This window comes from Erithacus rubecula, assembly GCF_903797595.1.
Source record: "Erithacus rubecula genome assembly, chromosome: 13".
Taxonomy (NCBI): domain Eukaryota; kingdom Metazoa; phylum Chordata; class Aves; order Passeriformes; family Muscicapidae; genus Erithacus; species Erithacus rubecula.
The window spans coordinates 880,679-907,808 of NC_136665.1; the positions used below are offsets into that span (position 1 = coordinate 880,679).

At 45.0% G+C, this 27,130-nt stretch overlaps 2 protein-coding genes across 3 annotated transcripts in view; one reads left to right on the plus strand and one right to left on the minus strand.

Annotated features, from left to right (window-relative positions):
• WNT7A (Wnt family member 7A) overlaps window positions 1–19,389 on the plus strand; it is a 204,354-nt gene extending 184,965 nt beyond the window's left edge. For both annotated transcript variants that reach the window (XM_079316798.1, XM_079316797.1), the window contains one exon: window positions 16,429–19,389. In XM_079316798.1, coding sequence (XP_079172924.1) covers window positions 16,429–16,908 — 480 coding nt within the window. In that variant the 3' untranslated portion in view covers window positions 16,909–19,389. The remainder of the gene's footprint in view (window positions 1–16,428) is intronic.
• Window positions 1–27,130, minus strand: part of LOC306807311 (uncharacterized protein) — a 1,031,843-nt gene that overhangs the window by 88,530 nt on the left and 916,183 nt on the right. The window lies entirely within an intron of this gene.

The window sequence follows — 27,130 nt, forward strand, 5'->3', positions numbered from 1 at the left end:
ACAGTATTTAAAGACAATTGGCAGGGGAGGCCATTACAGGTATTTGGCACGCCAGGACTCACAACCTGACTCTTCCAACACAAAGACAACCTTGTTGTGAGGTGGAACTCTCTGTTTTGGAGCACTATGGATCTTATCAGCCTCCACACAATCTATTCATGGTGGCTTTACTCTGGGCTGCAAATTCTTGTCTTGTTTCACTCTCTCATGCCTAGGTTTTGATGATATTTATGCACTTAGGAGAGAGACTGGCACCCTACCAGGCTTCTAAAAATAAATCAATTCTTATTGATTTCTTACCACCACCTGTAGGCACTGCTATGCTGTTCAAAAGTCACTCCTCTCAACTTCTTGGTCTTGCAATGTGAAACTGTGCTGTGCCCACTCACCTGGTGCTCAGCAGGACAAGATCCTTCTTCAAGGGGACACCTGCTGCAAGTGGTTCAGGAAGCACTCTGGGAAAGCACAGATCTATCAATACTGAGTTGTCTTCTTGAGAACCACTGATAAAATCATCCATTCCATCTTGGTGGGTGAGAATGGTGTGCTGGGCTTACTGGGAGCACTGGGCATAGAAAGGACTTCAGGGTATGAACCGCAGAGAACCACCAGGAAAAACCTGATCCAGGATTTGTGGAGACTTCAGTTCCAAGCTTTTCAGTCTCTCACAGGCCTGTTGTAGCCATGCAGTGTCTCTGTGCTCCCTGGGGTGCCAGCAGCAGTCTCTGAACATCCTGAACACACAGCTGTCAGAGCAGGGGTACAGTTATCCAGGGCATGGGCACAGCCTCAGGGCTGCCAGAGCTCCAGGAGCCTTGGGACAATGCTCCCAGGATGGGATTGTTGGGGTGTCTGTGCAGGGCTGGGGCTTGGGCTGGGTGATCCCTTCCAGCTCAGGATGTTCTGTGATTCTACAATCTGTCAGCTCTTGCTGGAAATGAGACAACTGAGGGTGTCAGATGAGAAGGATTTCAGAGGTCATAGGTGGAGACCATCCCTGTTCCTTTGCTGAGCAGCCTGGGGTGTGCAGCTCTAGGAAAGCCCCGGTGCACGCCCAGGGTGCAGCGTGGGGGACACTAGCCATTCCCAGCTGCTCCCCATCACAAACCCAGCCAGGGACAGCTTTCCTCACATTGAGGGACAGGCTCTGACTGTCTGTCTGTCTGTCTGTCTGGGTGGCAATCCAGCAGGATCACTTGTGTAGCACAAGTCCCTGGGGCTGCTGGAAAGACAGGAGCAGAGTTCTGAGCAGGGTCACAAACACCTCACCAAACTGGCCCTGAGCAGCCCCAGAGCCTCATCTCATTTGTCAAACCCACTGGACAGCAGTGATTCCTGACCTTCAGAAGCAGAGTTTAGGGTGTCTTTCCTCTTTGAATTAGTGTTTCCTGAAGTGCTGATTCACTGCAGGAAGGAGCAAGCTGTACAGCAAGAACAGGAGGAGAATTCATAACAGCTGGGTCAGAAAAGGGAGATAAAGCTCCAATTAATTTAAAGGTATAATCCTTATTTGCCCTGCAAACTTCCATGTGAGGGGGTATAATTGTAAGACTGAATTGTCTGTTAGCAAATTTGTCTTCTCAAATATGAAGTTGATTAAATTACTGTAAGTAACACAATAATGTATGTCTGAGAGATATTTATGCTCCAGGAAATAAAAATGTTATTCTCCAGGTTATCCTGCTAAAAAATAACTAAGCAGATACTGAAGGGCTCTACACATTCTGGCTGTAAACATTTCATTCTGATAGCATGGCAAGGTACATGCTCTCTCCTCTCTTTTTTTCCTTGTGACATTGAAATTCCACGAATGGTATCTTGCATTAGCGTTACATCATATTAAGTATAATGCAATATTATGAGTCATTGTTATAAATCATGGGCACAGGCTGCATAAGAAGGCTTTTGCCTTCAAGAGCACATCAAGGTGGATTTTTATTCAGCATTTCTCTTTGGAGACGTGTAGGTGCACTGACTTTGCAATGTCTCTCCATCCTCTGAATCAGGAGCATTTCAGATTTCCCCTTTAGCTCTGAGGCTCCCAGGGGATGTGCAGGATGTGTCTGACAGAGCTGCTGCAAACAGCAAGCAAAGCTGTGAGCACCCAGGAGATGTTCCTGAAATGGATCATGCAGGGGTCATAACAGACTGACATGTTTAGTGTTTTATCCTGTAAAAAGCTGCAGCAATGCTCAAGTGACACAGCGGCTCAGGGCTCAGGGCTTCTCCCAAGCCACACTTGTGGAACTCTTTACTTGCTGCTTCTCTGACCTCAGGAGGACATTGCTGCCATGAGACTTCCTGAACATCTTCCTCTTCTTGTGTGGTGTGCAATCGCCACTGCAATTAACTCTCTGGAGGGGACAGCTAGTTCTACCTCTCTCAAAATACCTTTTTCTTTAACTGCCCTTTCACCTGACTACCAGCAGCAGCACAGAACACAACCTCCTGCAGATGAACCACTGGAAAATCTGTGAGCATTGTGTTAGAAAAGTGACAGGGGTGATAAAAGAGGCTGCCAAACAACATCCCCTTTCTATTTTTCTGAAATTCTGAAGATTTAGTAGTCCTGCCTGAGCTAAATCTTAAAGCAAATGAAAATATGCAGTGAAAGGAGAGTGCATCTTGTGCACTGGAGTGGCCCTGCCTTGAGAGGACCAGTCTTGCAGAGGGACCCCAGAATTCCAGCATCTCCTGCTAGGTGCTCTGCTCCCAAAAGACCACCAGGGATGCTGGCCTGCTTGGCACAGCTGGATGCCAGGGGGACAAAGAGGCACAGAGGAGCCAGGAGGTTCCTTCCCACAGGGATGTGGCTGCTGTAACCTGGCCCTGAGCACACAGCCCAGCTGGCTGAGAGTGCCACTCTGTGCCCTGCTGCTCTAATGGCACACACCAGAATAAAGCTGCTGAAGACTCCAGAGAATCTCAGAGACAGGACTGGGAGAGGCTGCCCTGACACCTGGCAGCAGCAACTGAGGGATATTGGAATGCCAGCAGCACAGCCACCTTTCCTGGAGTTCAGGATTTAGCAGTGCCTTTGCAATTGCACTACACTTCAATGTGTTTTTCTTCTTATTGTGGTGCAGTTTTTTGTTTTGGTTTGGTTTTTAATTTGGTTTGGTTTAGTTTGGTTTTTCTGGCATGGGCACAAAAATGTTCCACATTTTCCTTTTCAGAAACTTCTATCCTTAATGTTAGAGATGCTCCTCAAACACTCAGCTGAATGGTGGCCCTTGTTGATAGTGGCAGTGACAATTCTGCTGGACCACACTGTCACTGTCAGAGCTGTGGCAGGGAAGGTTGGCAGATCTTGACCTTCAGCCTGGCAGTGGCACCACTGTGCTGGAGACAACCATTCCCAAAACATCCTACAAACCATCCTCAGGCAGCACAGCACACAGCACTCCCACTTACAGACCAGTGGTATTAATACATAGAAAATCAGCTCCACTGCTTAAACATCACACTAACCCAGGAAATCTGCTGTGGGTGCAGCAGATATGTCTATGTAGGGTGTCCTACAACCTCTCCTGGTACAATATTCTGCCTAGATTAAAACTAGGCGGACAGAGAATGTTTAGAAAAAGGGTTTGTGCCTGAATGTGACAGAATCTGTCAAAGTATCTTCCTGGCAAATCTCCGATGTGGCTGTAGAGGCCAAGACCTGGATACAGTTCTATTTATCCAAGGTACACCCAGTGCTGAGCCCCTGCCTTCCCTCCAAACGCTCCAGCCCCTAGGCCTGGCACCCCAGCTGAACTTCAGTGTAATTAGAAAAGGAGCCTTAAATGCCACAAAGTCTGTCTTGGCAGCTTCGTCACCCCCATTGGCTGGGGGCAGCAGGATTCCCAGAAAGACCAAGCACTAAGCTTGGAGTAAATCCAGTTCACTGAATGGGAAAGCTCCCACTGAGGCTGGTGAGACCACAGGGCACAGCTGAGTGCTTCCAAAATCCCATCCAACTCCATCCCAAGGCTGTGCTGGGCAGCCTCCCAGGTGTGAAAACAAAAATACACATCCCTTGCACCATTACAGCATTTTGTTTGTGCTTGAAAGGATCAAAGCACTATTTATGGCTTTCCTACTTTGTAGATAAGAGTCTTAAAGCAAGTCTGAGCTTGACAGACAAGCTCTGCATCTTCTCAACAGCCCAGAGTAAAGATAAAGGAAGCATTAATGTTGGTCTAAATTATGAGAGGGAATTGGACTGCACAAGAACTGTAATCCACAAGAATGAATTTTCATTCCACTTGTCCTCCACTCTCAGCTAATCAGAAATGGTGATACATGGTCCTACTTGTATTTTGGCTTTCAGCTCCCTCCTATATCTCATGTGGTTGAAAACTGAATTCCTGATTTACTCTGGAGATTGGGGAATGATAAATGCTATCACTCGGCTGCAGTCGCAGTTTTAGAGGTTTCTGGCATTATGAGCAAAACCTGCATTTCATGTGTGTGATTACTGGAGCTGACAGTCTGTCATGCTGCTGACAGAGAGAGCTGGGATTGAGGGCCAGCTTCTCTTCATGAATAGCAAAGTTCCAAATTTAATATCGTGCACCTTTTATAATGGCAATAATCACATGCTTGCTTTGGTGATTAATTTGCTCAGCAAGCCACTGGCTGGGTCACAGGTTTCTGGACATTTTCTGATTTAATCCAGCCTTTCTCTTAGGACAGCTAGCACTGTTTGCCATGGGACCACACTTGTCATTCAGTGCTCAGAGGGGAATATCAGCTAGACAAAAATGGGTGCTGTGTAGGTTATTCACTGCTCCCAGAGTTTTCAGCACCATTGGAGCCTTGGTAGAAGCTCTGCTGTCTCTCCTGTTGCAGAACAAAAGAAATGTTACTGAACTGAAGCAAATGCAGCTTTCACAGAGCACAATCATCCCACACCAGATTCCTGCTGTGTTTGGGTGTTGGTCATGAAACAAAAAGCTGAGGGGTTGGAGCAAGATAAGCTTCAAGGTCTCTTCCAGCCATTCTGTGACTCTATGAAAAGTTGCAAGAAAAAGCTAGCACCTATTAACCTTAACTGTGACCTATGAGCTTTGCTGTCCTGCCTTGTATTGGTTTTATTAACCTGTGCTCCTTGATGTTTTGTTGAGAAATTTAATCAGAATCCAAGATTTTTGAGATTTGTACCTGAATTTTGGCCTAAGTTTTTGAAAAATTTTCAGAAATAGCTGTTGAGAATTGTTCTATTTCTTTCAGTTGACATTTGTCACACTGCAAATTTAGGTTTCCAAATCCAAGACTGATTTCCTTGCCTATTATTGAGATCTTCCATATCCACACTTTAGCAACATTCAAAGAAGATTGGCATTGGCCAAGTCAGCAAGAAACCAAAGGTTAGTTCACTGAGAGCACTCTTAATGCAGTAAGAGGCTGTGGTTATACACAGAGTGTGCACCAAATTCTGATGGAGATCTCTGACTGTGCAGCCTCATTCATTGCATCTCTGACAAATTAAACCTCCACCTTGGACTTGGGGCTGGATTTCCTCTCCATGCTGTGTCAACATGGGCTGAAATCCTCTGCAGTTACAGTCCAGACTTCCTGAGCCTGAGCTGAAAGAATCTCCAGGAATGTTTCCAAGAGCCTCAATGATGAGTCAGGAACATGAAGTCAGTTACCTGAGCTAGCCTGTAACTCACCCCAGGTTTTGGTAAGACTGAAAGTTAAACCAAGGTTTGGTTCAAAGCTTGTCATTAATATGTGGTGCAGAAAACTCTGAATTCATGAAGCCTTGAATGCTCACCCAGAGAAATAATTGCAGGCATGTGCTGTACAAATGGAACAGACTTTTGCTTTAACGGAAGGAGTTTCCAGGTATTTTGAAGTAAACAATTAAAAAATCAATGAATGAAATCAGCCTTTTAGTCCAAGGACACGGACAAGGCCTGTTGGTACTGGAAGGATGCAGAACTGAGCTATGGAAGGACAGAAAGGTTTCAGGGAACTGCAGGGAGGATGCTTGGCTCTCATGCCCAGTGAGAAAGCACTGGGATTATTTTGAGTTAGTGCTGGTTATTGAAACCAGCCCAATTCTGGTAATTTAAAGTGAGCTGCACCTAAAGGGTGTTCCTGGGCCAGGCAGCAGGAATGTGATGGCATGCATTGTAACCCAGATCTGAGCCAGCTCCATCCTAGGCTGCTGGCCTGCACTGAGGGAGCCAGCCTTGCCCCCAGCACTGCAGGTCCTGCACCAAAAATGAGGCACACCCTGCTAGGGGACAGCCATGCACCCTTGGCAGGTCTGCTCCCCCAGGAGATGTTCACTGAGTCACAGCTCACACTGCTGCCTTTGGGTACAACTGCTCACTATTGAGGGGGGACAATAGCCTGTGAGTAAAGAAGTGCAACAAGGATTCAAGAGAATGTGTCCAAAAAACTTGGATTAAGACTTCTCAGAAGTTTCTTTAAAATATCTACATTTTGTCATATTTAGTTGAAATTACTTGGAAATTTCCAGTGAGAAATGAGAAGGCAGAAAGGAGCCAGACACCAAGTGAGTGCTTAGGCTTTGCTTTCCTAGGGAATCAGCCTGAGGAGTCTGCCTTGCTATACTTAGTGCAAATTTAGACTGAAGGGTGTAATCAAAGTCCTAAAATATTTTGTTGAAAACTGTGGATTCAAATAACTATGCTAAGGAATAACTTAGCATTAAGATATCTGTTTAATTTGATCCAACAGACTTCTGCTTTATATTAAGGTACCCCTTAATGAGAGATTTATTAAATTGAGATCAGATAGTGCACTAAAGGTGCACTATGGACATGCATGGTTTCTTTAGTTGATGGTTCATGTACTGGTGGAACTGGTGTTCAGCTCTGTTACAGGCATCCTGTGGCCTTCTCAACTGGAGACCATGAGTGATTGGTTAACTCTTTGTTAAAAACACCCATCTCAAAGTGAGGACTCACACTTGTACATGGTTTATAAGGAGGAGGCACCAAAGGCATTGTTGGCTGCTGCTGCTGCTGAGCTTGTGTGGAAGTGGTGAGCAGGTAGAGCTGCTCAGAAAAGCAGAAGCACTGGGTGGTGTGCAGGTGAGCTGGCCCAGGGGAACCCCATCCATCCACACCTCAAAAGTGAATTCTATTAGCCTATGATTGCTTTGTAAGACAAAAGCTTCACCTGTTGCTTAAAGTGATAGAATTGCAGAATCATAGGATGATTGGGGCTGGAAACGAAAGAAAAACCCTTCCAGTCCCAGCCTGGCCTTAGACACTTCCAGGGATCCAGGGGCAGCCACAGCTTCTATGGGCACCCTGTGCTTAGGCTGCACTCAGCATTGCACACAGATGCAGGAAATTCCACTTTCTTCTGCATAGGAGAAAATTTTCATTGAGAACAGGCCAGAAGATCCCTGTTGAAATTCCTGGCCTGGGTCCGGGCATGCTGCTCTTGGCAGCTGTGGGGCTGCAGAGAGAGGCTCTGCTGGTAGGATCTTATCTCTGGTAAGTGGGAGCTATGTGAAAATGTGGAAGTGTGGACCTATTGTCCCAGCTGCAGCACGAGGGGAAAAGCACCTATGGATTGAACTTAATTGGAAAGTCATGTTCATAACTTTGCAATTAACACCAAAATCACATTACTTTATGGCAATGTGAATATTTTGAACTGCAAAAACTAAATGTGTGGAAGTTTGTTCACAATACACACTCTGTCATTGTGATCCAGCTTCTGCTTTAAAATAACTAACATAATTGTGTGGAGATTATCTGGAGGAATAATGAGAGATTTCTCTTAAAAAGACAAGAATGGCTCTCAATTCCCTGAGCAGCCGTTGCTTGAGGTGCCAGCCAGGGTACAAACAGCCATGGCAATGGGCTTGGAACCTCTGCCACAGCCCAGGTCAAGTTATCCCTGGAGAATAGAGGGGCTGAGAGCAGGAAGGGAGTGGGAGTGGGTTTGAGGTGCTCTTCCCAGCTCAGCAAAGGGTGGGTAACCAAGCAGGCCATGAGTGCCTCTCCAGTGCCATTTCCTGAGCTGTGAACTGTGTTAGGATTGCAGTTTAAATGTGTCTTTCTGTATCAAATGCCAGCATAGCTCATGCTTCATTCTAGACCAAAGGACTTAATGAAGAAGTTGAGCTAAGAAACTTTGTGTTTGTATAAAGGCAGTACTGCAAAATTGATGGGGAAATACTTTGACATTGCCTAAAAAGGTTGATAGAGCAGAAAATCATCCCTTTCAACTAAAACTGCTGTCTTGGAGAACTGAAATTTATAGATATTTTATGTGATAAATAATGTTCTATGTAGTATCATCTGCTGGGTACCTGAGAGTTAACTCTCCCATTTGGTATGCAACCAAATGAACCTATAATTAACTGTATGTGGCTATTGGTTGGAGATGTTTGGAAGCAATATGAAGTGATAATATTTTGTAGCTCATGCTTCTGCCAGTACCTGGCTTTATTAGTTTAGCTCAAGAGGTGTTTCCTGATTACTTGTCTGGAAGCAGTGAGGCTGCTCTCTCAGTTTCCATCACTCTTTGGAAACTTTTCTCTCGACAGTTTATGCATTTGTCAAAATACTCTACCTGGTGGCTCCCAATTCTTTATACACAATCCTTTGCTGCCACTTAACTGGAGAGCTTCCTCTCCACTGGGGAGAGTCCCACAGAAGGTAAATCTCAGTGGGAATGAGTCAGGCCTGGGTCATTCCCTGTGCATCCACTGTGAAAGGACAAATTCCAGTCGTGTCATTTCTTGTTTTCTCTGCATCTTTTTTATGTGCAGAATGACTCAGGCCCCATGACAAAGCCCAAAGAGAGGGGCAGCAGTGACATCCTTATCTGAATAACCCCAAGAGTTTAACTTCTTGTGTTCCCAAAGTGAGGAGCATGATTAAATTCAGTTCCTCTTACTTGAGAGTGTTTCCCATTTCTTCAGAAATATCATGCTAAAACATAAACTACAAGCTCCAGCTTAATGACATCTTCATTCAGAAGCCCAGAGAATGGGTGTAGGTCACTGTCCCAGTATCAAAACTTAAACCAGGCACTCTGGACACAGGAGGCTGGAAAGATTGGATGGACTTTGGAGGAGTCAGGATCAGCAGACATTGCTCAGTTTAGATTTCATTGACTTCACTATTCTGATCCATGCATTGACTGCAGGGATGAGCTTGTAGGGTAGAGCAGAGATTAAGAAAAATGATTTTTTTTTAACAATAGACATCCATGATATTTTTAATATGTAGCAAAATGCCACACAGATCACTATTTTAGAGTCCCAATTGTAAGTATCAGCATTTCAGGGTGATTTGTAATTGGTGAGCAAAATATAAGGAAGGTAGACATGACCTAAGAAGAAATGTTATGTGGGTAGCATGTCAAAAGGCAGAAAAATTGCTGCCTCATTTTCTTTCTAAACTTAGTGTCTTAGTGTCAGTGAGCACAATGCTGGTTCTTCATTTCCAGAACTCCTCGATCAACATCTTTTATTCACTTCTGGCATGAACCTTCTATCCAGTATCTTTTTGGAAAGGAAGATATGTACTGTGGAAAACTTATGTAGTGATAGGAAGGAAAGCTAGATAACATAACCTACAACTCTATCTGTAATTCTGTGCCACCACCCCCATTCCCAGCCTATTTCAGCTTCATCCTACAAAGTGCCCAGCTAGGCCAGACAGCAAGACTGTTCAGTATTTCACAAGCTAAAATCCATCATGTCCACAGTGTCAGTTTTGCTTGGACAGCAGCAAGTAACAATCCTAGATAAATTTTCCCTTAATCTCACAATTCCATTTCAGTAAGGGATGAGGAAATCCCATTTTCATTTAAATATAAAATATAAAATCACACATTGAATGTCTTTAAGACAATTCAGATATATTATAATAATAACAAGTGAAAGCACATTAAAAGAAACCAGATTTTTTCAGAAATTTTTTTCCAAGTTCCTTTTTATGACAGATCTTTAGACTTCCTGCATGATGACACTTACTTGGCACTGCATTGATCCAGTCTAATCTAGGTGATAATGTGTCTCACAAGAGTTATTTTTCAAAAACAAGTAGTTTATCAAATCCATTGACAGTTATGTTTTCAAATTATTTCCATTTTTTCCTGTTAGAATATTTGCCTTGCTTTTAAATATAAAACCCCTCAGAACCAAAAGGCAAGTGGTGCTGCAGGTAGCTGTACCAGAACAGCAGTGAGCCCTCAATACCTAAACATTAATTTGGAAATCAGTAGTTGAAATTTGTAGTTTTCTAACAGCCCCTGAGGGCTGGGCAAGCTCAGCCTGAGCCACATGCCCAGATCCCCTTGCACAGCTGCTTGTGAGACACCAAGAGGGCTTGGGCTGAAGTTTATCCCAAGAGCAGATAAGGTGTTCTAGAAGGACCCCTCAGTGCCAGAAAGCTGAGGAAGAATTTGAATTCTCAGGAAGAATTTCTTCATGGGGTTGTTAAACACTGTCAGGGGCTGCCCAGGCAGGTTTGGAGTCCCCATCCTTGGGGGAGTCCAGGGACACTCTGGGTGTGGCACTCAGGGCTGGGGACAAGGTGGGGATCAGGCACAGCTGGGACTGGATGGGCTGGGAGGGCTTTCCCCCCCTAAATCTGAGCTATTGTGGCACCTGGCTTTATTTTACAGAGCAGTTCCTACAGCTTGAGAAGAGGCAAGGGCCAGGCCTTGTGGTTTGAGAAGAGCATTAATTAGGTGGTGTGAGAATGCATCTCATTAAATCTCACCTTTTGAAACCAGTTATGTCCTTTTTGTCCCAAGTTCAGCAATTCTTCAATAATAACAACTATAAAAGCATTCTGTGAAATTTACTTTCAGGACCCAGAAGTGATGATAAATTGATTTAGTCTACAGCAAGTCACAGAGGTTATCAGAGGTATAAGAAAAATATGCAGGAGAAAATATTTTTTGCTGCATTCCTCTCAGCTTTTACTGGCCCTGCTCTTGTTCATTTGCTATTCTGCACAGTGTTAGGCAGTGACTAAAAGGCACCATCTCTGTGATTTAAACAACACAACTTGCCCAGGGAGAGAGGAACACATCTCTTTCTGTTTGCATGTGCTGGCAGCATTGTGTGAGCACTGTGACCATGCAGATACTTGTTCTTTACTTGTTTGACATACTGGGGAAAGAGAAGTTGCATTTCAAAAATAATTCCTGTATATGATCAATTTTTTATAAAGATGAAGTAAAGGGCAACTAATATTTCAGGCAGAAAGTACAAAAATAAATATGAAATTCTATAAAGAGCATACAAGAAATGAAAGGAACCTCCTGCTTTGGGTGGCATAGAGAAAGGTCAGAAATAGAACAAAAGATTGAACTTATGAGAGCATAAAATTTCTGAAGTCTTCCTTTTTGAAGGTATCATGACTTCAAGTCTGGAAAAAGTTTTTTCTGCTCTTTAAAACAAGATATTCCTTAGTGAAGGTAGATGGTGGTGTTGGGAAATCCCACCCAGATGTGGTGTTTGCAGCAGGGTGTCATTTATCAGAATGCTCTTGGCTGTCTTCAGACCAGCAGCCTGCCTGATTTTCCTGAGGCACCTCTTCCAAAGAAGGTGCAAAGGGGGTTTGATTGATGTAAGTCATGTGCTGTGGTGATTCCCCACTAATTTTTTATTTAAAACACAAAAATTCTTGTCATGAGAAAGAGGATTCAGCCTGCCTGGGGTAGCAGGATTTCTGGGATAGTCACAGCTCGTGATGTTCACAAGCAAAGTTCTTTGATACTGACTTCAGATATTCTTTTGCACGGATTTACTTATCAAAAACATGAAAAAAAAAATATTTTGGCTGCACTTAATAAGATCTTCATGAGATGTTCAAGGGAGGTATCAAAGCCTGTCTGGAATGAGTCACTCAGTGTGGGACACAATCATTTCCAAGCTCATCCTAGTCTGTTTGCCAGAGATCAGTGCAAAATGTGCTCCTGCAGAACACATTTGACAGCAGCTCTGTGTGTATAATTAGTGGCCATCCACTGATAGGAATATTTTCTATCTTTTCTGTTTAAGTATGCCTTTGCTAATTTTAACTTGCATTTGAGTGTTTTTAATGCAGTTTCTCACATTTCTTAAAGATTCTGTAGGATTTGTCTCTGACAGCAGGGTTTCTTTTTTTGTGCTCTTTCCTGTTTTTTTTTTCCAACAAAAAGCACCAAGTATTACTTGTATTGCCTTCAGATTTCAGAGCTTTGGTGCTAAAACAGTCCTGCAAGTTACTTAAACAGTAGCAGCCTTTTGAGATTAATCTCACACTTGGATGAAACAAGTGGCAGAGACATTTCCTAATAACTTTAAGAGACATAGTCTTTTTGCTATCTGTCCAGTCAGTGCCACACATCCACCCAGTGTCCCTTCCAATTCCTGGTCTTACTCTACACATGATTTGGTTCTAAAGTTATTTTGTTGAAAGACTAAATAAGATATGATTTTGTTCCATTAACTTAAAACATTATTTTTATTCAATGATTCCCTTTCAATAGAAAAGCAAATGTATCTCAATGTATCTCTCAAAGTTTGCAGAGCTTTGTCTTACTTAAGGAGCTACAATTGCTTCTGTAATAATATAAATCACCAATCCTCACCTTCCACCATCTGAAAGGGGCATCTGTGCATGGCCCTCCCCAGCCCACAGAAATGTTGTGGCCTCTCTCCAAGCCCTGCCATGTTCTTCTCTGGAGGGAAAATCTCACTCATTTTGCCAATACCTATGCTTTCCTTGACCTCTAGTAAAGGTGTGTGTGCAGACATTTGCAGGAGACAGGAATTTCCTGACCCAGGTGATCTCATGTCAGACAAAATTAGGCAAGATCCTGGCCTTGGAGGACAGGAGTCAGTGTCTCACTAATTACCTGGGCTGCAATGCAGGCTGGGGCTGGGGTTATTGTGGATGCAGCACTGAAGGGTGCCTGGCCTGTACTGATCCCATTCCCATGAGAATCCTGCAGGAGGTGGGATGATCTCCACATTTGAGGTACAGGTCCTTCAGCACAGCTTTGGCATCGAGGGCTGCAGAGTTCTGCTGGCAGAGCTGGGGCTGGGCACTCCCTGACCTCACAGGTGTGGATGTGTGGGGTCCTTGGGGAACTCAGCTGCTTTGGTGCTGGGAGCCTGAGACACCACTAACTCAGGACAGACTCTGGGCTGAGTGTGGGTATGAGCTGTGTCTGAGCATGCCAGGCACAGAAACAGCTCTCCATGTGCCCCCAAGAGGGTGGGATACCCAGGACCCCTGGCTGAGCCTGTCCCATCCAGGCTCCAGGATGCTGGAGCTGGAACAGCCCCATTCAGGCTCCACACCATGGAGCTGGAACACCCCTGCAGCTCCTGGGCTGCTGCTGCCACCCTCCCATGGCCAACCCCACACATTCCCTGCAAAGCTAAAGGGGAGAGCAAACAGTTGTGTTCCCTATAGCAGTGCCCAAAGGTGCTGCATCTGGAGATAACATCAGCACGGAGAGTCAGCCCAGCTCTCCCCACACAAACTATTTCCCAGAGGCAAATGGCAAAGGGAGACAGCAGGAGAAACAAGTACTGACAGTTTGCTGGTGGAGCTCAAAGAAAAAGTGGACAAAGCTAAAAGAACTCCAGCTCTTTGTCTGCATTTAATCCAGTTCAGAGCACCCACTGGTGCATGCAGATTTACTTCCCATGGCTGTTGGAGCTGGGTATGGTCATTTGGTAAGAAACAGGGGATTTGGGATTAAAGTTCTGTGCCCTTCAGGCTCTTGTATTTTAGGAAAAGTCACTCTGTAACACACCTAAAGTTTTAGTCTAATGTAAAAAGTATGAGCTGCAGGATAATTCCTTTGAAGAAACAAATCCTGAAATAAAAGGTGAAGGATGTTTTCTTGGTTTTAACACAGACCAAGTTTTTAAGGGAAGGGCACTGCTTTTAGCTCACAGAAACCAAGGAAAAGACTGTGGCTGCTGTCCCTACCCAAAGATTCCCATATTACAGGCACTGATTCATCAGAGGGTACTGGAATAATATAATTGTATTAAAATACCAACATCCATGTATTTAAATGTCAAACAAATAGTCCAAGCACCTGCTATCAGGATACAATAAAACCATCAAATCACCACTGCAGAGTTTGCTTTTGCTGAGGCCAGACAGTTCAAGTTCCATGTAGCCTGATTTCTAAAGGCTGTGGAGCCAATTCATTGCTGTATTTGCAGGACCTGGAGAGGAGGATGGATTTGTGTGCAGGAACAGAAGCAACAAAAGGGGCTGTGAGCCACAGGTGGAGGGACTGGGTTAGAGGAGGCAGGTCTGGAAGGGACAGCTCAGCTGTAGAGTGCAGGGTACAGAAATGAGGCAGATGTGCCAGAGAGATTCCAGCAGAGAATTTGGGACCTCTGGCACCTCTGACAAGTGCAGAAAGGGAGAGGGAGCCAGTAAACCTTAGGAAAATACAGAAAAAATAAATGGAAAAGAGAACAATAAACCAGCACTTTCTCATCCCTCTGCTCCTTCCTGTCCCCCTCCAAGTGTTTTTGGACCTCTGGGAAGGGCCCTGGCACTGGGGCTCAGCTGCTGTTGCTGTAGCTTCCCCTGTTCAGGCAAACCAGGCCCTTGAATGGCCAGTGCCCATGGCCAGGGCTGACTGAGAGCTGCAGAGCAGGGCTGGCTGTGCTTGGGGCACTGTGATGGGGCAGGAGCCCAGCCGGGACTCCAGGCTTCCCCAGGAGCTCCCATCCTTCTGACACCGCTGGCTGGAAATGGGATGGGAATGAAATAAACCAAGAGGCAATTCAGGCTACTTAGCTACTCCGCAGGGAAAATGCCCTGCCTGGATAGAAGGCACATGATGTGTTTTGTGTTAATGTTCCAAGCCAATTTGGCGGATCCATGGTGTGCAGGTTGGAAATATTTTGTTGCAAGTTTGAACATTGTACCAGGATATAAGGTCAGCCCCTTCGACAAGAGCAGTGGTTGAATTAGGGCTGAGAAATGTATCCCTGGCTAGTTTCAATTTCAAAAAAGAGAGCTTTTAAAAAGGTACAAATGAGGCTAAAGGAATTTATGTTATTTTTCCGGTTTCTGTGCTATAACTCCTTTTCCATCTCCTCATCTATCTTCCAAGTGTCCTGCCTTATGAATGAGTGAGCAATAAAAGAAGTATGCAGTGGCTGAGAGAGAAACTCAAGATAACAAGATAAAGCCAAAGCTTGAGCAGAAGTGAAGATACAGATCAGAATATGGAATTTTCTCACATCTGAGTTTTAGGGCAGTCATTAGATAGTTTGCATGAGAAGCTGGTTTAAAACCAGTAGCACAAAATGTGACCTAGCATGTGCTGAGTTTACTTGTGTCAAAGGCTTGGGACCTGTTCTTTCTGGGGTTGTGATCCTGTCTTCAGACCACATGTGCTGACAATCTGCTCAGAGACTAAAATAAAAATAAAGCTATTTCACAGAATCAAAAAAATCACAGAACAACATTTTTTTTGCATGGAAAGAGATCTTCAAGTTCATCTAATTCTAACCCTCATTCCGTGGGCAGGGACTCCTTTCTCTAGGTCAGTGCCCTGTCCTTGCCACCCCCCGCTCACACTGTGGTCTTAGGCTCGAGGTCCCAACATATGTCCAGCCTTGGAGCTGGGCTTGGCTCCTTCAGTGCAGGCTTCTGTTTTCTGCTGAAAACAGCCAGTGACAGTGTCTGCTGTTTCCAGACACCCCAAACTGGAGGGAGAGGCAGTAACAAAGGGTTAATTCCAATTTCCATATTACCGACCTCCCTCCAGCCTTCCTGGCTGCCCAGGTTTGGAGCTGCATGGATCAGCTGGGTTTTCTCAGGGGAAAAATGATGTGGCCACTCCCTGAGCCCTGATAATCCCTCTGGCTGGGCTTTCCAGTGCTGGGCTCTGCCAGGTTAGGCAGAATTTCATCATCAAAATGATTGTGGCCTCTTTCAAGTAAAGGACTGGGAGATTAATTGCTGGAATTAGGTGTGTTTGCTTGCATTATCCCAGCGTTGTGCTGCTTGGGGTCAGCTGTAGGGCCCAGGACACAGAGCAGGGACTAAGCTGCACTCCAGTTTTATTTTTCAAGGACTGGGCTGGTAAACAGCAGGAGAAGGTACAGGGACAGAGTTTCAGGGGATGTGAAGGCAGAAGGGAATATGAGGCTTGTTAACATCAAAAGGATGGTATTGGGCACTGAACAATCATGTTGAAGGAAAGCTGTGCCTGAGGAGGGTCCCATTTGAGCTTTGGTGCCTCCCTGCTGAACTTGCAGTGCAGAAGGGGAATCAGCTTTGCAGGCAGAACTGGGTCGTACTGATGAGCATTTGCTGCCAGGGGCAGCAGTGTGACCTGTGTGTGGTGGCAGCTGCCACTGCAGAACAAACCCATCCCCGAGCATCCCCCAGTCTATGTGTCCATCCAACAGCCTTGGCATTGATGCATCCTCCTTTGTTCTTCTAACCACAGATCCTGGAGGAAAACATGAAGTTGGAGTGCAAGTGCCACGGCGTCTCGGGGTCCTGCACCACTAAGACCTGCTGGACAACGCTGCCCAAGTTCCGGGAGCTGGGCTACATCCTCAAGGACAAGTACAACGAGGCCGTGCAGGTGGAGCCCGTCAGAGCCAGCCGCAACAAGCGCCCCACCTTCCTCAAGATCAAGAAGCCCCTTTCCTACCGCAAGCCCATGGATACAGACTTGGTGTACATAGAGAAATCCCCCAACTACTGCGAGGAGGACCCGGTGACGGGCAGCGTGGGCACGCAGGGCAGGATGTGCAACAAGACGGCGCAGCAATCCAACGGCTGCGACCTGATGTGCTGCGGCCGCGGCTACAACACGCACCAGTACTCCCGCGTGTGGCAGTGCAACTGCAAGTTCCACTGGTGCTGCTACGTGAAATGCAACACGTGCAGCGAGAGGACAGAGGTGTACACCTGTAAGTGAGCGCTGCCCGGGCGGCTGCCGGCCGCCTACGTTTGCACATGCACCCGGCGGACCCGAGCGGGGCTGCGGCCAGGGCTGCTCTCCCCGGACAGGTGCTGATGGACAGAGCCCTCTCCTCCCTCCTCACGTCTCGTCGCTTGTGTGGATACACAATTCAGACTCTTACCGTCAGCCAAGAAACAAAAACAAAGCAGGCCCACCCCGGGCCGCCAGACACACAAAAGAGAGAGGAAAGGATCATCTCAGTGAGCCTGCGCCTCGCAGCGCTGCCTGCCTCTCTCCAGCCAGGGAGAATCCTCCAGCTCTGAAAGGGGTGGGCAAACGCTGCTGTGTGCGAGGAGCGGGGAGGGGGACGGGGAAATCCCCGCGAAAGGGCTTTGCACAGGGTGGGATGGACAGAGCTGCCCGTGAATTGCCCTGGGAGTGTGTAAATGACTGAGATTTAGGCTTCTACACTCGTGAAAAGCTTCTACTGGTCTTGCCCGTCTTTCCACTTCACAGCACTTGCTGCAGCAAGAACTGTGGAAGGGCTCTGTAGACACTGCTCTATCTGCCTTTCTCGTGTGTGTGAGCTGCAGATTTTAGCACAGGGATTTGGGACACTTGGGCATGATAATAACAATATTTAACAATTTATTCAGATAAAACTAATATTAATTTATTTAATTAAAAGAAGAACTTTACCAACCTTTTTGGAGCTATTCTGCAATTAAAGTAGATAGCTGGCTTTCTTCGTGGAATAATTTTGTAGGATCAGCAAGGAAACACTGGAACTGTATATATTATTCTTGACTAGGATATTTCTATTAGTTGGACTTGCAAGATAAGTTCTACGTACTGGATGTTTAAGGACAAAAGCTGGAATCTTTATATATATGTACATACACAAACACACTGTATTTTTGGGTTTTTGTTTGTTTGTTTCTTCCTGTTTGCTGCTAGTTGTCTGGAACAAAAGTGGAGTGGTAGGGGTTACAAATCTTTACCAGTTTTTGTGGCTATTTTTTTTTTTTGTTTTCGATTAAAGAAAGAAGCATTAATAAAATCCTGTTTGGAAAATGTCTAAAAATAAGAAAATCCAGACAAAATTCCATCTTTTGGAAAAATCAACCATAGGATAAGAGAGTATATTTTGTAAGAGACTATTTTTATATAAATATTTTATTTATACTACGTCTGCTTGTTCAACCTGTACTTTTTCTCAAAACAGGCATACAATTTGTAATTCTTAGGCTATTTAACAGAGAAAGGGTAATTAGTTTGTGAACACAACAGCAGCAAGCTGGATGCATTCAGCTGCAATTGGTGGATGTGTCAGAAAGCAGGATGAACTTTCTCTCCGGATGCGTGTACAAACTGGCTCCTTTCCTGCAGCTCAGTTTGCAGAATATGCAAAACAAGAACAGGGTATGTAGCATCAATTATGTCACATGGCTTGAATTCATGATTGGTATTAACTGGATGCTCATTTATCCCATTCAAAAAAAAAAGTCCGAATTAGCTTCCCACATGCGTCAGTCATTAAACTGTGGCGTTATGACTCGCAAATGTGCTGTGTGTGCTGTCAGTTAAACCTCTGCTTTGTGCTACTGTCAAATCTGATTCCCATCAGGGCAAGACTGTAGACTGTGACTGTAATAACTTGCATGACACACATCGTCTGATTCTCATAGATACCATACAAAGCTTACTTTTTGTCCAGCTCCTTTTGGCATTTACATTATTCTTTTCTCCCCCAAAAGGCCAGAGCCCAAAAATCCAGAAAAACATTGGGACAAGTTTAAAGAGGCAAATTTAAAGACTACTCACTTGTTTTTCAGAGCCCAGCTAAGCTGTTTGGCATTCCCTTTGTGGTATTTCCTTTTTACCACTGCTGATTTCTTCAGTGGTAAATATTCCTCTGCATTTAGAATCCTTCTGCTCCTCCTGCTTAACTCATGTGTGACCGATAAAAAAAACACGTCTAATTCTAACCTTGTTTTCCACTGGGTAAGAAATGGGGCCCAGCATTACAGATGATATTGCACATTGCCTGGGACAGATCAGGTCCTTCCAGACTGCAGGATCTCCCCAGTAAAGGAGGCACCAGTGATGGGAATGTGTCACTGACTCCCTGCACAGTACCACCAGGGGTAGGTGAGACAGGTCTGTCCTGTGTGCACTGATCCTTCTCAGGCAAAAACTCCCACCTAGCACTGTGAAAACAGAATTTCTGAGGAGGGAAACAGAAGCATCACAAAAAATTCTGCAGAGTTGGACAACCTACCTATTAGGACTCAGGTTTTACCTCACTCCTCGTATATATATTATTAAAGAACACAAGCCCATGCAGTACCTAATCCTAGCACTGTAAAACAGGGATTAATGCACAGTTTCTTTGCAGACCTACACAAAAGACTTAACACAAAATAGAATTTTTATTCAATTCAGGCACCAGAATGGGGTATCAAAATAAAGTTATTAACGTAATTTACTTTCAAACTTACAACTTGTCAATTTTCATTTAGTCACTGCTCTTAGTCCTCCTCAATTCCACACAGCAAGATTTAAAATGCAGCCACATACAGCAGGGATGTTCATTATGACTCTGTGTTATTGTTAAATAATCCAGATCTAACGTTTAATACCAGAATCTCGCCCCCCAGTTTGTAATGGGCTTTGATTTAATGAATACTATATCATAGTGAAAACTGTTTTCCTCACTGATCAGAGTTACTTTACAAATTATTGGTTTTGCAGCACGTTTTTGCCATAGAAAAGTGATGTGTAAAACTTCTGCTTCCTGTAAATTTCCGTATGAAGTGATGTGCCATGTACAGCTAGCAGAATAATTATTGAAGGGCAAATATCTTTAAACAGTTTTACTCTCAATAATAAAAAATTGGATGCTCAAGGAATTCAATTTGGTACACATTTTCCCTATATTTTACAATATTGCTGATGAGAGAATGCAGAGGAAAAAAGAAGGGGAAAAAAAAGTCGATTTGTTTAATAACTGGAATAACAGTTTGGGAACCATGAATTAAAGAGCAAGGAAAACCAAATGCTGCATTCAACTAGAAGGTATTTGGAGATTTGGCTGTGTCATCTTAGATAGGAGAAATCTGGCCCATCAGAATGTGCCATGAATGTGGAGTTAATTGGTCATTCCCTAAATGGGCTTGAATGGCACGAAGAATAAACAGGAGAGGGGGAAAATTTACGGGTTTGTAGATACTCCTTCCCCCACAACAGCTTGGTCTTTGTGCTGGGGATAGAAGAGCTCTGTTTTTACGTGGGGAAGGAGCTCACAATGGCACTGAAATGCACACAACTGCAGGACAATGCAGCTCTCAAAGGAAAAGACATCTTTTCATGTGTGCTGCCAGGGGAGCGCTGGGCACAGGGACAACCTGCGTGGGGCCAGGAGCAGCCACAGGGGCAGCGGTGGCCAGCACAAGGGGAAACGCCTGGCTGCCATCTGGGGAGCTGTTAATTGTGGAATCTCCCTTCCCCACCCCATAGTGGAGCCCCAGTTTGGGGAAATGAAGATGTTCTGCCTCAGGATTCCCAAATAAGTTTTAAGCATTTTACCTCTTGGCCTTTCTAAAAGGACAACTAACCTGAATTCACTCTGCTTGGTACTAGGAGCACTTACATAAAACATGAATTAGTCCATGACTAAGTTTTCTTTGCCATGTAGTTACAAAACTAACTTTCAAGAGTGATAATTAAACTGAAAACATCCTTAGAATATACTCCTAAGTGGCTCATTCGCTGAAGTGATTGTAAGGGGCTACAATAACTGAGAAAAGGCATATAATGGCTACATACCATATTGCACAAGGCTCCCAGTGAACTCTTCTGTGGATTACAAAACTCTTTTTACCTAACCACACTTCAAAATAAATTTATTAAACACAGAAACATCACAGACTGCAGACAGAATGCACAAATTCAAATGAGGATGCTGTATATGTATTTCTGATAATATTTGCACGTTTGTCCTTACAATAGACACGAGGAAACACGCACTGTGAATGTCCCAGATGTACACATCAACCAATACTGTCCCTTGTCCCCAGCCTGTAACCTAAGAAGTTGATGGTGCAAGAAGGTCTCCAAGCCTGAATTGCAGGGTGGATGGAAAGTTGGATATAGTGAGCACTGACCTGGCAGCCAGGGGACACATCCCTGTCCTGAGGGGCACCAGGCCCAGCATTGTCACTCTCTGCTCTGCTCTGGAGTGGCCTCACTTGAATATTGTCTCAAGTTTTGGTCACTGCAGTGTAAGAAATTGTTCAAGGGAGGGGCACAGGATGGTGAAGGGCCTGGAGGGGCCCTGTAAGGAGCAGCTGAGGGCACTTGGTTTGCTCAGCTGGAGCAGGAAGATTGAGGTCAGAGCTCCCCGGGGCTGCAGCTCTGATCTCTGCTCCCTGGGACAGGGACAGCACCCAGGGAATGGCTGGAGCTGGGCATGGGGAGGGTTAGGGTGGATAGCAGGGAAAGATTCTTCCCCCAGAGGGTGCTGGGCACTGAACAGGGCTTGGTCATGTCTTCAAGGCTGTCAGAGCTCCAGAAGCATTTGGACAACACTCTCAGCACAGGGTGGGATTGTTGGGGTGTCCTGTGCAGGGCAGGGAGTTGGACTCGATGATCCTTGTAGGTCCCTTCCAGCTTAGGATATCCCATGATTCCAGCTAAGAGACAGAAAAAGACACTTGAAAGATAAAGAAACTAAAGGCCTGTAACAGACAGGGTGCACCCCAGAAATGCTTTGGAACACAGAGGAAGAAGTCTCAGAAGGAAAACCCCTGAAGAAATCAATGCATGGCAGGCACACCACTGAGTGCAGCAGGGAACAGAAAGGGCTTGGCAAAGTGGGCAGATTGCAGCCAAAGCTGAGCCTGCCCTGTTGCTACACAGCCTACAGAGCAATTTCATTTGCATCAAGCCAAACTCAAGTATCTATTCCCTTCAATTAGCCAGAAACTTGGTTTCTGAGTTGTTTCTCACACAAAATTTTTTACTTAGCAACTTTTCTTTTGCACATGGGCCCGTGGAATTGTGCACTACGGGCATCATACAGCATATCTTTTTAACCTAAAATCCTACACAGGATGTTAAATACCCATCAATTTGAGAAAGAAGCCAATGGAGAAAGACACACAAGATCCAGTCCAGGCAGTCGTGTTAGACCATAACACCATCACACAGGACTGGAAGATAGGTCATTGATTGGGGGAAAAAAATAAATTATTTTCCACATATTAAAAAAAGCCTCAGGATAATTCCTCTTGGCCTTCTCTAACACTGTGATGTCAAGTTGTACAAATGTTCTGAGTTGAGCCTGGTCCCAGCCAGCCACTATTATCCCTCCAAACAGACAGGAAATCAAGAGACAGAGCCCAAGAGGGTTGGCCAGTAGGCACAAAGGCAGCCTGTGAGAGAATTAGGACTATGGCCCAGATTTCTCAGCTTCTGCCATCCATTTTTTTAAGGAACTTGAGCAATGACTGGTGTGCCTCTTTGTATAAAATACACAACCAGATTTGAGGGTTTGGGAAATGTCTTTACTGCATGCAGTGGCTTCCCTGCGTGTTCTGGGTAGCTGAAGAGAGGAGCTCCTTCCCAGGCTTATTATATGCTGAGCACACAGTAATTAATATAACCTCCACATTAAGTATGAGTCATGCTCCAGGGAAATGGAAGGAACCTGGTCTCATGTTTTGTCTCCTCAAGCCAAGTGATCAGCAAAGCTGGGAGGCAAAGGAGACAGCAGAGCAGGCTTTTAGAGGGAGGGGATGTGGACAGAGGAAACAAACAGCCTCTGGCAAGCTGAAGCTCAGCTCAAAGTTTCCACAAAGCAGGGGCACATTGCTCTGATGCCTCAGCACTGGAAGTGTAGAAAGAAGTTAGGGAATATTCTAAAGGAAAGCATTTCATATGAAATTGTTAAAGCACATGGTATTTGCTGCTACCAAAAGAGGGGGATGTGAGGTGACTCACTGGGGTCAATGAGTTATACCAACAAAGTACAAATTATGAGAATTAGAACAGAAGCTAAAGTAAAAAAAAAAAAATAATGGATTAAAGCCTTTCTGAGAAGTTAGGAAGGCAATTTATCTGCTTCTGTCTCTCCTTTTGTGCTCATCCCGGGCACATGTCAGAATATTTTGATGCTTGCCCATCTTTAGTTGTGAGCCACGTGAGCTGAATTCAGATTAAACAGTAAAGAAAAAAAGCATCCCAGAATATATATTGTGTTTATTTAGGCCAGAGCAGCTTGGGCGACAGTGCAAAATCAATCAGAGCCTAAAAGGAAGCTGGCAAACCATCAGTGCCTCAGCACATCCAGGCTGCACTTTCTCAGAAAGGGAGAGGGGCTGGGAAACTCTTGGTGTTTGCTGCATAGCCCTGGTTGATATAATAACAAGATGAGATGAGGGGATACACAGACCTGAATTAATGGCTACACACCAAAGTTGTCATTTTGATGACTTGTTTGGGCAGGAGTGGCAGTGGCCGGGTGATAGATTATTCTCCCTTTATCCTGCCACAATGACATCTGCTTTATTCACAGATCAGCCACCAGTTGCTACAACAACGCCAGTGTGCTTTAGAAAATGTTGTTGAGCTGCTGAGAGAATCTTGGCTACCCATTAGCAAAATGTTAACTATGCAAAACCAAAGAGCTTTTGGTTTTGTTGTAGGAAAGAAGTCAATGCTCTGCAATAACGAAGAATGTCAAAAAGAATTTACATTCAAAAAGTAGAGAAGGGGTTTAACCCATGATATCACCATGATTCAAAAATCCCCTTGGAATTCATTAGTGAGACATTAGGTCTGAAGAATAGAGAAAATAAATAATGAGTTTTAAAAAGAAAGAACAAATACACTTTCCTCTGAGCAGGTTGTTGTCTGCAGCATTTTAACACGTCCGCTGCCCTTCACTTTTTCCTGTGCATTGTCTTGGAGTTTTACACAGTAAACCTCTGCTAATAGGGGTTTATTTATTTCCATTTATTTCTTTCCTGCCTGCTTAGCTCTCAGAGGAGACCCTGGGTGCTGGTGAACCATGCCAGGACACTGAGCTGCCTGCCAGCAATGCCCTTCACCCCCACTTCAGCACAGGGGGGAGAACCTCAGGCACCAACCTGTGCCTTAGGAAGGCAGTTCCAGGGAAGCATTTGCAGGAGGAATGGCTTTATCCTCCAGCCAGACAAGGCAGCCCCATGTTTGGGGCTGTGCTGGGGAGCAGGTGAGCGTCCCTGGAGGGAAGGGAGCAGAGCTGTGCTCAGCAGCACAGGAATCCCCAGCTGCTGAAGGGGCTGCCGTGAGGGAGAGGCAGCCAGACTGCAACACTCGGAGGGAATTCCTCCAATTTCTAGGAAACCTCTGCCTGCCATGCCCCAGGTGATTGATGGGGGCTGCCTGCCACTGAGGGTGCTGGTAATCTGTGTCAGGCAGCATCCTCCTCTGAGAGAGGATCCCTGCTCCCAGCCCTCTCTGCCTCTGGAGCACAATGGCTCTATCCATCTTGGCCATAATTTTTCATCCACTTCAAAGTTAAGTGAATGTAATTCTTAATTTGTTTTCCAAATGACTCCAACAATTTTCTTCCCTTTGTCTCCCCAACAAGATCAGATCGATTTTACAATGTGTTGTACTTCAAATTTAACTTCATTAAATGTTTATAACATTAAGAGGCTAATGACATAAGCCTTGTCTGTGGTATTTATAGTCTTTATGAAGAGACTGAAGACCTGAGAGGGCTGAAGTTCAGGTTAATTCTTTGAGAATGAAATTCAACACCTGGTTGCAGCTGTAATACACAAACTACTAGTACTATGTCAGGGCTATCATGTTAATTTAATTTATCAACTGTATTTACTGTTGAAGTTGGAAATCTCAGCCCAGCCCACAATAGATCATAGGTGTATTGTTTTCCTGTCACAGTAAATAGGTTCCAAATGCTGATCTAATGATCTTGTTGCATAACCAAGCTCAAGATTTGTTAAGATCCTTATTACTAGAGAATAGATGTGAAAAATTGCCAGGAGCCATTTTTTTGCTACATTCTGGACACATGCTGAAGTCCCCTCCCCACAGTGGTTTCCTGGGTTCTATCTGCCCCAGTTTCATGCTATAATTGCAAAGCCACGTGGTTTAATGAAGAATGTAGCTGCATTTTGCCCTCACCACTACCCTGTCCAGCTGCCATCAGTCTGGTTTTTCCTCCTGAGCTTCCTTCTCCCAGAGATCCTTCCCTGAGCTGGTGATCTCCAGTCCATGGGAATGAAAGGGATATCACACATACCAGTGCCAATGATGGAGTAGCAGTAGTTGAATCATATTCCAGTAATTTTCAAGGGAGTGCAGGTGAGGAGTGGTTTAGGAATCTTTTGGCATTTTTAGAGGGGTTCTTTTGCTTTGTTGTAGCTGCTGCTACAAACACCCAGGGCAGCAAGGAACAGGGGTGCAACAGGCAACTAATGGGTTGCTTGAAGCTTTTGAATATGTTGGATTCCACATCTTTACCCAGAACAGCAGCAGACATTTCTGTGTAATCCTAAACTCAGATTTCAGTTGCTCTCAGGTCTGTCTGGAGCAAGCATGTGGGACTGTGTGCTGTTCTTTGAGGCTTGGTGCAGTCAGCTAGAGCTCAGCACACCCACCCAAAGCACCCTGGGGTTCATCTTCCCAGGGGCCAAAGCTCACTCTCAACTTTAAGGGATGAGCACAGCACAAGAGGTAGTTTTTAGAAGGACCCTTGTATCTCAGGTACAGCAAGCAGGGAACAGCAGCACTCACCAGCATCGTTGTCATGGCTACAAATTGCAATCTCTATCTTCCACATGTATGGAATGTAATCTGGGAAGAGTCCAAAGAGCTTCTTTAAAAAGCCACTGCCATGTGATGGCAGCAGGTCCTGGAGCCCCACCAGGCCACCAGCAGCCATCCTGTCACTGTCCCCATGGGTCTAGGCAGCACTGGCAGAGGGCAGCTCCTTTCCCAGCTGTCCAGTTAAACCCACCACATACCCCCACTGCCCTAATGTCAGCCAATTTCAGCTAATTATACACTAGGAACTTTATTTCCTGAAAATGGATATTGCCTTAGCAAGAGGTACGGATAACATCTTCATCTGCCAGAAACAGGATTGGTTTTGACAGAGTTATGTTTACAAACATAAAATTTATCACTTTTTTTTTGTTTTAAATAGCACCTGTGTACACCTGGAACAAGACAGTAGCTAATGATTTATGTTGGATGGTAACAAGGGCTGGTTTTGCTGGAAGTCTGCCACAACTGAGTGTCTGTCACTCTGCCCTATTGGGTCAAGACAACACATCAGTCAAGTAAATCACTTAAGTAAATTATTGAGGACTTAAATTGACTTTTCTACATAATGTGTAATTACTTCCTTGAACCAACATTCCCTTACATCACTGATCTAAAAAGCTTTCTATTTGTTTTTTAACTGAATATTGATTGAATTCAAATTACAGCCAGCATGTACTATTTCTCTGGAGTTCAGATTCCAGGGAACAAACTTTCCAGCAGCACTGTCAGCCCTGCAGGCCTTTGCTGCCCACACATTCAGGTCACCCAGCTGCAGCTTTGCCCACCACAGGGCAGGAGCCAGCCTGCTGCCCCTGCTGAGCCCTGCAGAGCCAAGGCAGCTGAGAGGAAAGGGCTGGCAGGGCTGGAGAAGCTGAAGCAGTGCAGCAGCACAGGGAAAGATGAAAGACAACTTTGCAACACCAAGTTCTCACCCTGATGTGGTGAAATAATGAGGATTTCTGCTGTAGCCAGCAAAGCTGTTAAGCCAGAAGTGGGAATTGCAAGTGTAAAATCTCCATGGGGACTACAGGGATTTAGAGTCCCACGAGGCTGCATCTGCTGCTGGCTGTGCCTGTGCTCCTGTCACAGCTCTAGAAGAAAAGCCAAATATGCAGAGATTCCTCATGTCATCACAGAAAGATGAGAGATTTTGGCAGATCACATTCTGCCTGAGCTCTCTCCCTCACTCAGACACAGGGTGCTGCTCTGTGGCACTGCCATGGAGTCAGAGCTCAGCAGCCCTGAGCCACAGGAACCTGCCCAGGCAGCTGAGAGCTCTTACCCAGCTCTGTGTGGCAGCACCTCACCCATAGGATGTGGGCCTGCATCGCTGGAATCATCTCAGATGTCAGGGAAAAATCCTCTGAGTGCAAATATCCTTCCTGTCAGACAGTTT